The 13402-nt window shown below is 36.5% G+C and overlaps 1 protein-coding gene across 2 annotated transcripts in view; it reads right to left on the reverse strand.

Moving 5' to 3' along the window:
• Window positions 1–12468, reverse strand: part of ctnnal1 (catenin (cadherin-associated protein), alpha-like 1) — a 55227-nt gene extending 42759 nt beyond the window's left edge. For both annotated transcript variants that reach the window (XM_052532604.1, XM_052532603.1), the window contains exon 1: window positions 12093–12468. In XM_052532604.1, the coding sequence (XP_052388564.1) occupies window positions 12093–12188 (96 nt within the window). In that variant the 5' untranslated portion in view covers window positions 12189–12468. The remainder of the gene's footprint in view (window positions 1–12092) is intronic.
• Window positions 12469–13402: the final 934 nt, after the last annotated feature.

Consider the following 13402-nt stretch of genomic DNA (forward strand, 5'->3'; position numbering starts at 1 on the left):
AATTCAGTTAAGAGCAGTGAGTGATTTTCATTTTCTTGGATTAACATTACAGCAGCCAGTAGCTAAATTAGGTGCGGTCACTTTAAGAGACGATGAATGCATCCAATATAATACACATCCCATTTTTTCCCCTCAACTGTTTACTTTCACTTAAGAAATAACTGACAGTTTTTTTGAGCATAATTTCCGTGGTGGATATTTTGACATGTATTTGTCGGCACAAGAGCAAGAATAAGCAAATTCGATGTTCAAGTGTTTTGATCAAAACACTTGAACACGCTTATTTTTTGCTGCAACAACGCATCGATGTCATCGATTATGTCGACTACAAAAATACGTCGACATGCGTGAAATGCGTCGACGCTTCACACTGTTTGTTTACATCTCGCGTAATGGGATACTGGGAATGGAGAAAGTTGCATTCTATCACAAAAACAGAGACCACTGTTATCAAAAGTATAGGAATACTTTAAACAGAGGACAAATAAAATGGCCCTTTGTTCCCTTTGCAAAACCGATATGGTGTACCACGGCAGCGCAACTGCGATGTGCGAGCACCTCAGAGGAAAACATCTTGGCGCTCTCCGGTGTTATGGTTTAACTGGTTAACGTGTGATCTGGTGATCAACTTCCTGGTTCAGGTCTTATATTCTTGCGCTTGCGGCATTCTGAAAAGCTGAGATGTTTTTAACTCTATGCGGTATTTATTTTATACTGTAAAAACTTCAAATACATAGGTTGAAAATGAATAAAGGTTGAAATATTATATTACAAGTTGTACTTATATATTTTTTGTAAATGTATCCTAAGGATTCATTAGCTAATTAAAAAAAAGAACATTAGATTAATTATTTATTGTAATAAAATGAATCGTTAGATTAGTCGACTAATCGAAAAAATAATCGTTATATTAGTCGACAGAAAAAATAATCGTTTGTTGCAGCTCTACCAGCTACACTTTTCAGCTTTTGCACGTCTTGTTTTTGGATGCTTTAATGTTTAAACCGACAAGCGGTAAGGCTTAAAAACACGTGAAAAAGAAAGCTTTCGTGACGGTGCGCAGCAGTGGCCCGTCAACTGTCCTGAGCATCTTTTTAGGCTGGCCTCAGCCAGTCGGTATATAAAATATCAAGGTGAAAGTCATCATACAGCCAGCTTCTTTGGCAATGAATGTTTGTAGCTTACCCTCCTTGTGAAGGGGGTCAATGATTGTCTCCTGGGCAACTGTCAAATCAACAGTGGTTCCCCATGATTGTGTAGCCTAGTGAACCAAACTGAGTGACCATTTTGAAGGCTCAGGAAACCTTTGTAGGTGTTTGAGTTGATTAACTGGTTAGCATGCCATGTCACCATATTCTAATTTGTTGAGATAGTGAATTGGTGGGTTTTCGTTAAATGTGAGGCAAAATCATCACAATTAAAAGAACCAAAGACTTAAACTACTTCAGTCTGTGTGTGCATTGAATTTAATACACAAGTTTCACAATTTGAGTTGAATTACTGAAATAAATAAACATTTCCACAACATTCTAATCTATTGAGATGCACCTGTACATTAAACTAGGGTTGGCCTACTTTGAGGATTGCCTGCTAAGAGTAAAAATCAATATGACCCCTTTCTGTCTAATTCATTATCACCCAGGGTGTCTAGAAAACACCAAATTGCAATTATCACCTCTTTTTTTTTTTTTACAAAAACATCTTTGGAAAAACACAGCATAAATCTATCCCTGGTGAACAAGATGTCTGTCTTAAGCTCTAAGGCAGTTCTGTTGCTTGATGACAGAAAAGCAGTGTCTTAAGAAAGGCCCCCAACAATCAATCAGATTTTCATTTCAATCCAATGTTTCTAATCAGCTATTCTCTTAGGAAAACGATTAAGGTATGGCTGAACTGGAAATGTAATATTGATATGATGTCAGTGCTGTATGAGACAGATGGTACTAAAATTTGATGGAGTAAAGAAAAGATTATTCATTACACGTCACAATATTGAAACCATACGTGGGACAAGGGAAATAAGTCTTCTTAAAGTAAACGTGTTAGGGTGGAAATGACTGGATTGTGAAAAGTAGGTATTCCATCCCAGAATGAAGACCAGAAAAAAAAGGTAAATTTTCATGTCATATTAACCTTAAATTCAAGCTAACAAACATAAATTAAATTGCACTTTAGGATCTATAGAAATCAGTTCCATAAAGTTGGTAATTATGAGAAGTCTAAAATAAGAAACAAAGTCATATTGTTGAATATAAAGACACAATAACATTAAAGTTACAATTTTGTGATATAAAGTAATTGTGAGATCACCAGATATAAAGTCATAATTATGAGAAATAGAGGTGGAATTGTGAGATTTTATTAAAAAAAAATTCTCAGAGTAGGAAACATGCTTCCAATCAGGATCAACAAAGTTTAAAATTGACATTGATGCAAAAAGTTAATATTCCTTCATTGAGAAACCAGACTAACCTCCGAAAATAGTGTAAGCTGTGGGTAGACCACAGGCATTCGTAGCCCTCCAATATCAACACATCCCTCATTACATGTAGCCAAGTGTGTACCCATGTCTGGCCATGGAGAGGTTGACTTATCGCCCTGTTTCCCCTACAAACTCTAAGTGAGACACCCATTGGCCACACAAATACATTTTCATTCATCCCATGAGAGTGATGAAACATAAGCCTCATTGAGGAATGTAGTGACCACACCAGTGTTTGCACAGTGAAATGTACCTTACCACACACACAGAGGGGGCTGAAATATGGACATTCAACATATGAGCTACTTGAACAAGCAAGGTCTGTAATAAATAGGTAAATGCATAGCATTACAGAATTTACAATATTCAAATTGATTGAAATGACCTAGCTGTACAACTCATTAATTGTTTCACTGCTGTTAATGGAATTTTCCAGCTTTCCATGTTTTACGGTAGGTGGTGCCTGCCATTATGCATCTCCAGAAAGGATATTAAATGTCCAGATCAAAACATGACAAAGATGAAGCAGAAACAGCGATTACGTATGCAAGCAGATGCATATGTATAATTATGTGACCATCAAGCATTACACAGCATATACATCAAAACTGTCTAGTGTTACCAAATGAAATGTTGATCCAGGAAGTGGTACAGGATTGTGCAAGCTTTGGATTTGTTGATGGAAGTTATCTATTCCATCTACGATCATCGTTCTGAATCTGATACAGATGTAGCTTTTATAAACATGATTTCCTCAGCTTTCTGTTCAAAATATTGCTTTTTTTCTCATTAAACTTTCCCACATTCAAGTGTTGACAAAAAAAAAATATTGCATGAAGCTAGAATAAAATAGTTATTTTGTTGTTGTTGTTTAAAAGCAGAGGCTCTAATAAAAAAATAATGAAAAATGCAGGATAATAGCATTATTTAGATTATTTTTTTTTTTAAGCTGAAGAGTAACTGACCTGCATAATGAACTGGGTCTGGGTAAAAACCGTGTCTGCTATCACTTTAACATGGCCACCCTGTCACCAGTTGTAGTTTCTGCCACCCTGAGAGGCCATAAAGTTATAAAAGTAGCCTCCTGGACCAACCAGATCTCAGTAAATATGTGTGTCCAATGACCGTAGCCAGATCGTCATGGAGTTAGTCTGCTCAGGGGAAAACACCTTTGCACTTCCCTCAGTGAAGTCATCATGAACAACATCAACATCTTGACAACTTAAAGTCAACATAAAAACAAAACTATCCCAAAAGTACTTTTCTTAACATACATTCCTGGTCCGATTTTGAACGATTCACTGGTGCTTTTTATCCCAAAGAAAATAAAATGTAATACTATTTTTAGACTTTAATGGTTAGCTTTGGCAGTTTATGTGCTGTCACTTTTACAGTTGTTTTTTGGTGAATTTTTCATTTCGGTAGGAATCCACACAATTGGAAATTTTATAAAAAGATTTCTCACACAGATTTTGCAATGTGATCAATGTGGTCATGTTGACCAACAGAAAAATCTTTGGTTTAAAAGTGATTTTTGTTTGAGCTGTGCTTCATACATTTCTACATTAATGACATTAGACTTTTTTGCCCCAAAAATTTCACCTAAATTTTGCTAACATGGTTGCACAGCAAGGTGGACGATATAGAAAAATCTCTAATGTTGACACTTTATACCAACATCACGATATGATTAATCTGCCAAGCCCTACTGCACATTCAGCTGCTGGTAGATGCAATAACTACACCATAATGTGGTAAAAAAAAAAAAATTCCATTGACTGTTCGTTGACATTATATTATAGAAGAGTAGAGTCACCACCACCTTGCTAAAAAGACCATGTGTCTACCACAAATCTTCTTGATGCTTTTCTATGAAGACGGTCTTGCTAGCTACCTAAGCCTGGTTAGGAAAATAACAGCCCATTCAAGGCACAGCTCAGTTGACTGGCTCAAAAAGAAACAAATGCATCCAAAACTGTGTTACTATGCAGCAAAGATAGCAGCACCCAGATCATATAGTTCACGGGCTGCATGTGCCAGACAAGCACCAAAGTATTGAAATGAATGCATAGTTCTTTCCAGGTAGACCTTCTCAGATAGATCGGAAGATTGTAATGAGAAGAAAGCTGCGATGTCTAACTCTAGCATCATTAACATAGCATTATCAGGATTTATCTGGCCAACCATATGATGTGAGCCATGAATCCCTTTAGCTCACGGTTGACGTGAGTGATGGAAGTAATTACCACAAGGAGTTGCATTTAGATCTTTCTAATGGAGGGAGTGTTGAGGGATACGCCATCTGATAGAATCAAAAGGATAAGCACTCTCCTCCTTATAGTCATGCCATCTCATCTCTCGCTTGGTTTCTTCACTGCCTTTTATGTTAGGCTTCCACAAAAACAATCTTTTATTTTTGAGCACTGGCAACAATCCAAATCCCCGGAAACATTTACAATGCACATCTAATTTCAAAGACATTCGCAGTGCATTCCCATTTTTGACCAGTGAATTATCTGTTCTTTTAACCACTTTAAAGCCAACATACCCATAATGAACTCCTATTTGTGGTTTAGAAAGCTTCTTTTAACATTTTAGAGAAATCTAGCAGAATGTTCGACTGAGCCTTCTTTACTGCTGTCGTTTCAGGCTTTTTAATTTCACATTACATATTTCACATAGAGCAGCTGTAGAGCAAATCAATGCTGATAATGAACATAGATTTGTGCGGAACAAATAGCTCAACAGGTGAGAGAATCACTAGTTTGAGAGCAGAGTAAAGAGGTTTAAAATAACTGGTTAAAGCCATCAGTTAGAATTCCCATTAATCTCAGTGGCAGTTGCTGATCTAGTGCGGGTCACCCATAAGCATGCTTTTGCAGTCAAATGGAGTACAACATCTACCAGCAGTAGCTAATGAGGCCATGCGAACTAGACAAAACTTGACCCTTAATGCAGAAGAGGACACTGTCTATTGGGCTGGGCAAAGGACAAATGAGTAAATCTCAGAAATAAAGAACTGGATTGTTGTGACATTATTTTCATGCAAATTAATTACATTTCCTTCCATTTTCTAATTACTGCAAACATAAAAAATCTTTCAACAATGCAATACAGAAAAACATCTGTTCCATCCATACAACTAAATTAAATTCAGTGCAACAAATACTACAATGACATGTACTTAAAACTTAACAAATGTTAAATGTTTTTTATTAGATTTATTTTATTTTAATATGACACTTACAACTAAAGAATAGGGGGGAAATAATTGCTTGAATTTAACTGAAATACTGCAAATAGAGTCAAAAATGCCAGTCCAAACTACAGGAGTATGCTATATGGTGGGGTTTGGGGGGGGGGGGGGTGGTATGTAATAGCCATTGCTTTACTGTTTCCCTCCTGTTCAGATGATGGATGTCACAGGTCAGGAGATGGGTGACTGAAAAACAAGACCTCTCATAACATTAGTGCTCCTCCAGCCTGAAACCTTAGAAATATCCCAAACTGATCATGTGAAATTAGTCATTAAAATCTCTGTCCAAAGTGAGAGAGGCCATTTACAGGGACTCATTCAGCTGCGAGAGATGTAACTGCACCGTGTTGTTATAAAATCATTATAAAGAGGTACCACATCAATACCATTGCTTATGTCGATTTGCTGGTGTCTAGGGAGATTGAATACTTGCTCTAGTTTTATTGTTGTCTCAAGAGAATACAAGCCACTGTACAGTACAGAAGAATAATAAGCCTTTTGTAATTACTGTTAAGGTAAGTGGGTATTTTGTCACGAGCCCCTCACATTCCATAAGCAAAGCAACTTAAGCCAGCACTGTCCCTGTGCCAATGAACATGGTGGAATACAAATGAATCCCCAACCTCACAAACAGAGAGATTCATTCGCTCCATGCGTGTTGTTTAGACTGAAGAGTGAAACATTGTTAGCATGGCAATTCAGCAACCCAGATAGAATATAAAAACAACAGGAAACACTAAACGTAGCTGACCTGTTCTCTGAACTGACAGTTTCTTTGTCTGAGAGTATTACCCATGAGCCCTAAGATCAGTGGTGACAGCGGGGGGCCGAGGGAGTCCACCTCTTTCCCAGAATTTTCCCTGAACCTAGCGTGAGCTTAGGGAAGAAGAATGCCATCAAACTTATGCGGTGATTAAGATCTCTTCCTGTTCAATGACATGTCCCGTAGCCATGTAACGTAAATACTGCCTGAAGCAGAGCCAAGCTGTCACTGATGCAGAAACTCAAACTGAGGGGTATGCTGCACCCCTGATCAGACGGGCAACTTCTGAGAGACGCCTCTGAAAGGTTGTGCCCACAGGCTATGAATTACCAAATGCTGTGAAACCAGATGAAACTCAGAATGATCATGAAAAGAAGAGTCAACAAAGAGCGATGAACTGGAAAAATAAGCGACATAAGATATGATGCCTTCTGAACTAAAACAAGTGAATTATCTTAATTTTTAAAAGCTCAGAATTTGTGGGCAGTCTCAAAGAGTATTGGGACACTTTAGGCACAGTGGGGTTTTTGTCTTAATGATGAAAAGTCAATGTGGTGCAATGTCTTTCAAAATATGGACAAAACATGAAATGTTTTTTAAGTCATACTGGTTTAGAACAAACATGATAGAACCCCTTTATCCATGAACATGGTTCAAATACTTACACTGTTGTATCATTTAAAACAGTGGTTCTGGTTCTTAACCTTTCTGACTTGAAGGTTCCCCCATTGTCCAACACAATATTCATAGGCTCTTAAAATGACAAAACTTTTTAGCAGAAACTTGGCGTGACAATAAATGAATTAACAACAAATATTTTGGACTTCCTCAAGTTAAGAACTATATGCAATTTAATAAAATAATAGTTGGGAAAATTTAAATATATATATTTTTTTTTTTAGATAAAATATGATCTTATGTGTCTTATAATTCAAATTAGGGGTGTGCAATATGACAATATTTGGATGGTGGATGATAAAATTGTCTCCACGATCTGCTTTTGAAGAAATATCGTAGTATCGTCCTACCGTATCGTAGTATTCGCCCTATTTGGCCTAAATACTGTATATGCTAATTTTTTTTTTTTGCTACATTGAAAGGCTTTGTCTTTATAATAGGGAAATTAGTTTGGCTGTAATGCTCAGACAACTTGCAAAATAGTAAAACTAACATGACAAAGAATTGTGATAAAATCGTTAATCGTGATATTTCTAAAAAACAATGTGATATATTTTTTCCATATCGCCCACCCCTAATTAGAATAAATGAATGAATAAATTAAGTTTAATAGCTTTTAATACAACATATATAACTTAAATAATTTGAAGTCATCCTACGGCCCCTTATAAGTTTGCACTGGAGGCACTCATAGTCTAAGGTTAGAGAGTCAGACCTGTAACCCGAAGGTTGCAGGTTTGAGTCTCAGGTTCAGTAAGAACTGTTGGTGGGGTAGTGAATAACTCTCTTTCACCCTCAATACCACGACTGAGGTGAGACCCTTGAGCAAGTCACCGAATCCTCAACTGCTCCCCAGATCCTGCAGCAATATGGCTGTCCATCGCTCTGGGTGTGTGATCACTACCCTGTGTGTGCACTTGGATGGATTAAATTCAGAGCACAAATTCAGCTACTGTACCTTGTAACTCAAGTAAATGTAAAAAATGCACCATCACTTATATTTGCCATGGTATGAATGCTATGTTAGAACAATTAAAGCTACAGAAGATTCTGGATGGGGGTTGTAGTTCACAATACGTCTCTTATCAGTTCTGGTTTCCTTTTTTTACACCTCAATTGGTTAAACAAACACATGGAACACAAAGTAACACATGCAGCAAAGTAAACACACAGAACATACTTTCACACATACATAAGTTTACGCATACTGAACATGAAGCTTGCTTTGTTCTGGCACTGAAGGGTATTTGTCCATGTAAGCAGTTTACACTGACCACACATTCATCCATCTTCCTTGTCACCTTCTCTACAGGAGGCACCAGGTTTACCCTGTTGATCTATCATCCCAACAGTGCTCCTTGTGATGCAATTTCCTCCACCAGAAGTTCTCTTGTGATTACACATAACTCGGTGTCTCAGTTTTGATGGTTTCCATGCAGGGAACAATATGATATGTTTTTACAGTACAGCTTTGTAGCCCTGACAAAAATATTTTTCTATGACATAAGAAATAGTGGAGGCTTTGCATTTGGAATGTAGCTTTGGCCCAATTGTGTATACTTAACTGAACATGCAAAAAAAAACCTCTCACTTCCACCACCTTTCAGGGGTTCACAAAGGTGCTTTGCAAAGAGCTTACAAAAGCACGAGGGCTCAATCTAATGAACTAAACAGAGAAATATTTACAGCCAATTATCGCTTAAATCTACTCTGGAAAACAGCCCTTAGTCCTGCATAATAAGAACACGGCTAGCACAAATATGTAATAACAAGCCTTCTTGTCACAGGAGTTTAAAAGCATTCTGATCAGATCAAAGACTTCATAATTTCATAAATCCTGTCCTGGCTTTGGCTCAAAATCCAAGACCATTGCACATACAGTGAAACTGAAAATATTATGAAATTTAAGATTATTCTATGTGTTTTTATTTGGCTCAATTGCAGTTATAAAGTTATAAAGTGTGAGCTTAAACAGAAAAGTAAAAACTTTTTTAAAACATGTTTAAGGTAAAAACAGTTATTACATTATTATTTAAGAAATATCATTACATTTTTCCACAATTTTTTCTACTTTTTCTGGATTTTTTTCACCCCAGATGACTTTCTTTTGCTGGCCATTTTTTAAGGAACAATTTATTAATGATACATTGATAAAAAAAAGGAATTAAAAATAAAATATGGCAAATTACTTCATTTGCTTTTCAAAAATCTATTCTTGTCATGATTTTTTTTTCACTCTGACATTGATGATTTAATACAAATGAAACATTTGTATTTTATTAAAATAACTTAATTCAGAAACTAAAATTATGCCCAACATTAAAGATGTTTGTGTGCCTGGACAACATTTTAATGCATTTCTAAAAATCAATATATCTAGACCAAAAAATGGCATTGACCATCAGTGACAATTATTATGGCAATATAGAAACTGCAGCTTAATAAAGAGATAGAAAGCATCTCAGCAATTGTCAAGATCTCAAATATGATGCCTGAGTGGGCCAACAGGCAAAAACGCAGACAGACTGATCTTGGCCTGAAAGGATAACAGCAGTAATTACACAGTTGTGAAAGTTAGACTGATAACAGAGAGGATAACCGGTGGAGATCAGGCCTCTGTGTGTGTGCTCGTCTGTGAGGAAGCTCAATATCGGAATTGTGAAAATGAGTCACTAAATAGGCTAAGATTTGAAAACCATTTCTCGCAAATGGTTTCTCAGGCCCCCAAAGAGGACACACATGATCTGACCTCTGCACTCAACCTCCTGACCTTTACACAGTCGTATAGCCTCAGATATTAATGGAACTTTCACGTTCAAACATCATGGAACTTAATTAATGTTGGCTATTCTGTAGTTTTTGATTCAGCTCAATTCCTCATGGAACAAATCAAACAACCACCTCATTTTTGGAAACAATTTCAATGTGAACTCCAACTGTACAACTTTACCAGACTTGTGCATACAAGGAATCTGGCAGCTGCAGGCAATACAACATCTTATACATTTGGTCATTATCATTTACAAAACAATTGGGGAAAGGGCTCTGACTACTGCCACTTTAACAATCTATTGTCCAGAATCTGTAAAGCTCTGAAAGAAGTCCACTGAATGGGTGATTAGCATGTCTTCTAACACTGACCTTTTAGCCTCATTACCATCAGCCGTCCTAGTGAGCACCACTAACTAACAAACTTTCAAAAAGTTTCTCAAAAGACATTTCAGCAATCATCTTCCATCACTAAACTAACTAATGATTCAATTAGAAAGGCACATTCATTCTCCAAACCACTCATCTCCTCTAAGATTGTGAGATGGAATGGCAAAATAAAAAGAAATTTTAACAATGTCGTTTCTAAAGACTGGTCTAACCAAATCCTTTAGAGGGGTTTTAGATATAACAGTTATGTATGTGAAAATCACATGGAAACAGATTTCTTACAGATGCTTCTGCACCAAAACACTCTGTTCTTCAGAACACCATGCATATGGTATGTGAAGTTATGTCACCATCGCCTAGGTGAATCCTGCTATTTAATGAGGAATGGAAATCAGCAGCTGTGAGCTGTGAATAATTATTGACTTTAGCAGCAACTATAGTGTTTAAGAGCACTGGAACGTTTCACTGCTTCTATCAATCCAGCATTTAAAAAAAAGAGTGTTTTTTTGTTCTCTATAGTATAGCTCTGAAGTGCGTTTCCAACACAATCTAATTAGAAAACTTAACTATTTTACAAGGTGGCAATATGATTGATATGGAAAATTACTTTTTCTTTGGAAAAAACATAAGCATGATGGTCTACCCATGAACCTAACCAGCAATGGTAAATAAGCAGATTGTATGAAAATGTATGAAAGAGATTATTAATTTTTACAAATTAGCCAACCATTCGCCAAAATGTTAAATAGTTGTGCCATAAGAGTGTGTTGTCATTGCCCATATAATGATGTAACTCACGGATTAACTACCGTAGAATAATGTAGAATTGGAGAATGTTAGATTATTGCTCCAAATAACAAACGTGGCATCTTTTGCTTTATTTACCCATTTCAATCTCAGGTTTTCTCTTACGTCATGACTCATGTTATACTATCAAGAAACCTCTAACTACAGGTCGAAGTATGATGTGGTTTATTCACAATTATTAAAGGAAAAAAGCATGAAGGTCCACCCCTAAAGCTAACAGTCAGTGTGGTGTAAGGAAAATTTACAAATGAAACCGTGCAAAATCTTACAAATTAGCCAGCAATTTGCCAAAATTTAATATATATGTATGCATGTATTGCCATGACATTTTGTTATAATCACCATAATCATGGTGTAATTTATCAAAATATATTACTGTCAAATTTAGTCAAATCCTTACCATTTTTTGACATTGTACTAATGGAGAACTTTGCACATTCTCTCAAATCATCTAAAATAAGTTCCAGTTCTTATTCATGCAGCATATGATCCTGTAGAATACAAACAACAAACTTCCCTGACAATAAAATTACCATGGCAACAACAGTTTCCTGCAAAATACCATAATTATTAAAAAGCTTACTAATTAAACTGAAGCAACTCGATTTGTGCCACCACAGCCACCTAAATAAAAGAAATGTACCAAAATGACACACATACAGAATCTTTTCGCACTGTGTTGAACTTCAAAACACTTCCCATTTCAATTTCTTGTTTTACTTCAGTATCTGTAAGTTAGCAGTTATGGCATTTTGGCGGAAACTCTGGTTACCATGGTGAAGTGTTCTAGTTGACGACACAAAACAGTGTTCTAATTAACCTTCTTTACACATGATACGGCAAAGTTGTTTGCCTTTTCAACTCGCGGATTCGTCTATTAAGCGGTGTCGGTGGTTTTTAAGGATTACTGACCCCTCCGAGGAGGAGTTCCTATGATCCGGACTCACCTGAGACACGAGCGGGATGAGTGTTTGCTCCACCGAGCGAGTTTGAATCTGCAGCCCGCAATCAAAGTTCCCACCGCCGCACGGAGACGAAGCCATTCCCGCCGAGCCGACCCCCACGAGTGCTCACGACAACACGGAGTTTGCTGCGAGTCTCTCGATGCTGCGAGCGCGTGTTCGGTTTAGTTTAAAAGCCCTCCGTGTGTTCTCAACTATAATCCGCGCGCGCTCGCTTCTGAGTGAATGACTGTTCATGTACACGCAATACTAAACTACAACCACAGGACTAACTGACTGACTGACTGACTGACTACTGCAGCCACCGGCGAGTCGGTATCCGAGACCGAGAGAGAGAGAGAGAGAGAGAGAGAACACGCGCGTGATCAGAAGCAGACTGGGCGCGAGCTGCACAATATGTCTTTGCCTTCCACAATATGAGGAACAGAGTGTCTCTGTCTCACTAATCTTGACTTTCTGTTCATAACTGTTTTTGATCTTTTTCACTTTTACCTCTACATTTTTTTTCTTTGTCATTTATTCATGTTATCTTGCAGCTCTTAGAGCAAAAAAGTGGACAAATTACAAAATTATAATAAGAGTAGCCTAAAATTATTCCTAAACTAAAACGCATTGTTTTTGTTTACTTCCTAAAAAGTAAATCTATAAACAAAAATAATAATAATAATAATGATCGTAATCAATCCCTTTTTATAAACTATTTTTATCGTAGTATTTTTACATTATTATTATTTACTAAATTTTATTTATATTATATAATTTTATTCTATTATAATATCATATAAAAATAAATGTGAATTGAAAAAAAAAATATCATTTAAAATGAATGAATAAATTAATTAATATTTCCAAATACTACCTGGAATCTGTTAAAAATACGCCTGAAAAAGTTATGACATGGGCATTTCCAAATTTTTTCCAATAAAATCCAATGCCTTTTACCCAAACCTGGCAACGTTTAAAAACTGTCAACATTTTTTATAATCTAAATGTACTGCTATTTGTCGGCCCAATATACAGCCCATTAAACTAAAATCACTGAGATCAGTTTAAACTGAGGGCTGAGTTGAAGGGTTTCACTGCCTTGAAACCTTTTTTTTTTAACTCGATGTACATGCTGCAGATGTTGTGATTTGAATTATTAATCCCATAACTAAGGTGCACATAATGTATTTCCACACATCTCTTGCCAGCTTAACAACTGCTGCTGTGCATTTCTGTGGTGCTGCTGAAGTAACAATAGTCCATTTATTAAATGCTAATTGAAGTTACTAATCTCATCACAGATGCAGACC

This window comes from Carassius gibelio, chromosome A19, assembly GCF_023724105.1.
Source record: "Carassius gibelio isolate Cgi1373 ecotype wild population from Czech Republic chromosome A19, carGib1.2-hapl.c, whole genome shotgun sequence".
Classification (NCBI taxonomy): domain Eukaryota; kingdom Metazoa; phylum Chordata; class Actinopteri; order Cypriniformes; family Cyprinidae; genus Carassius; species Carassius gibelio.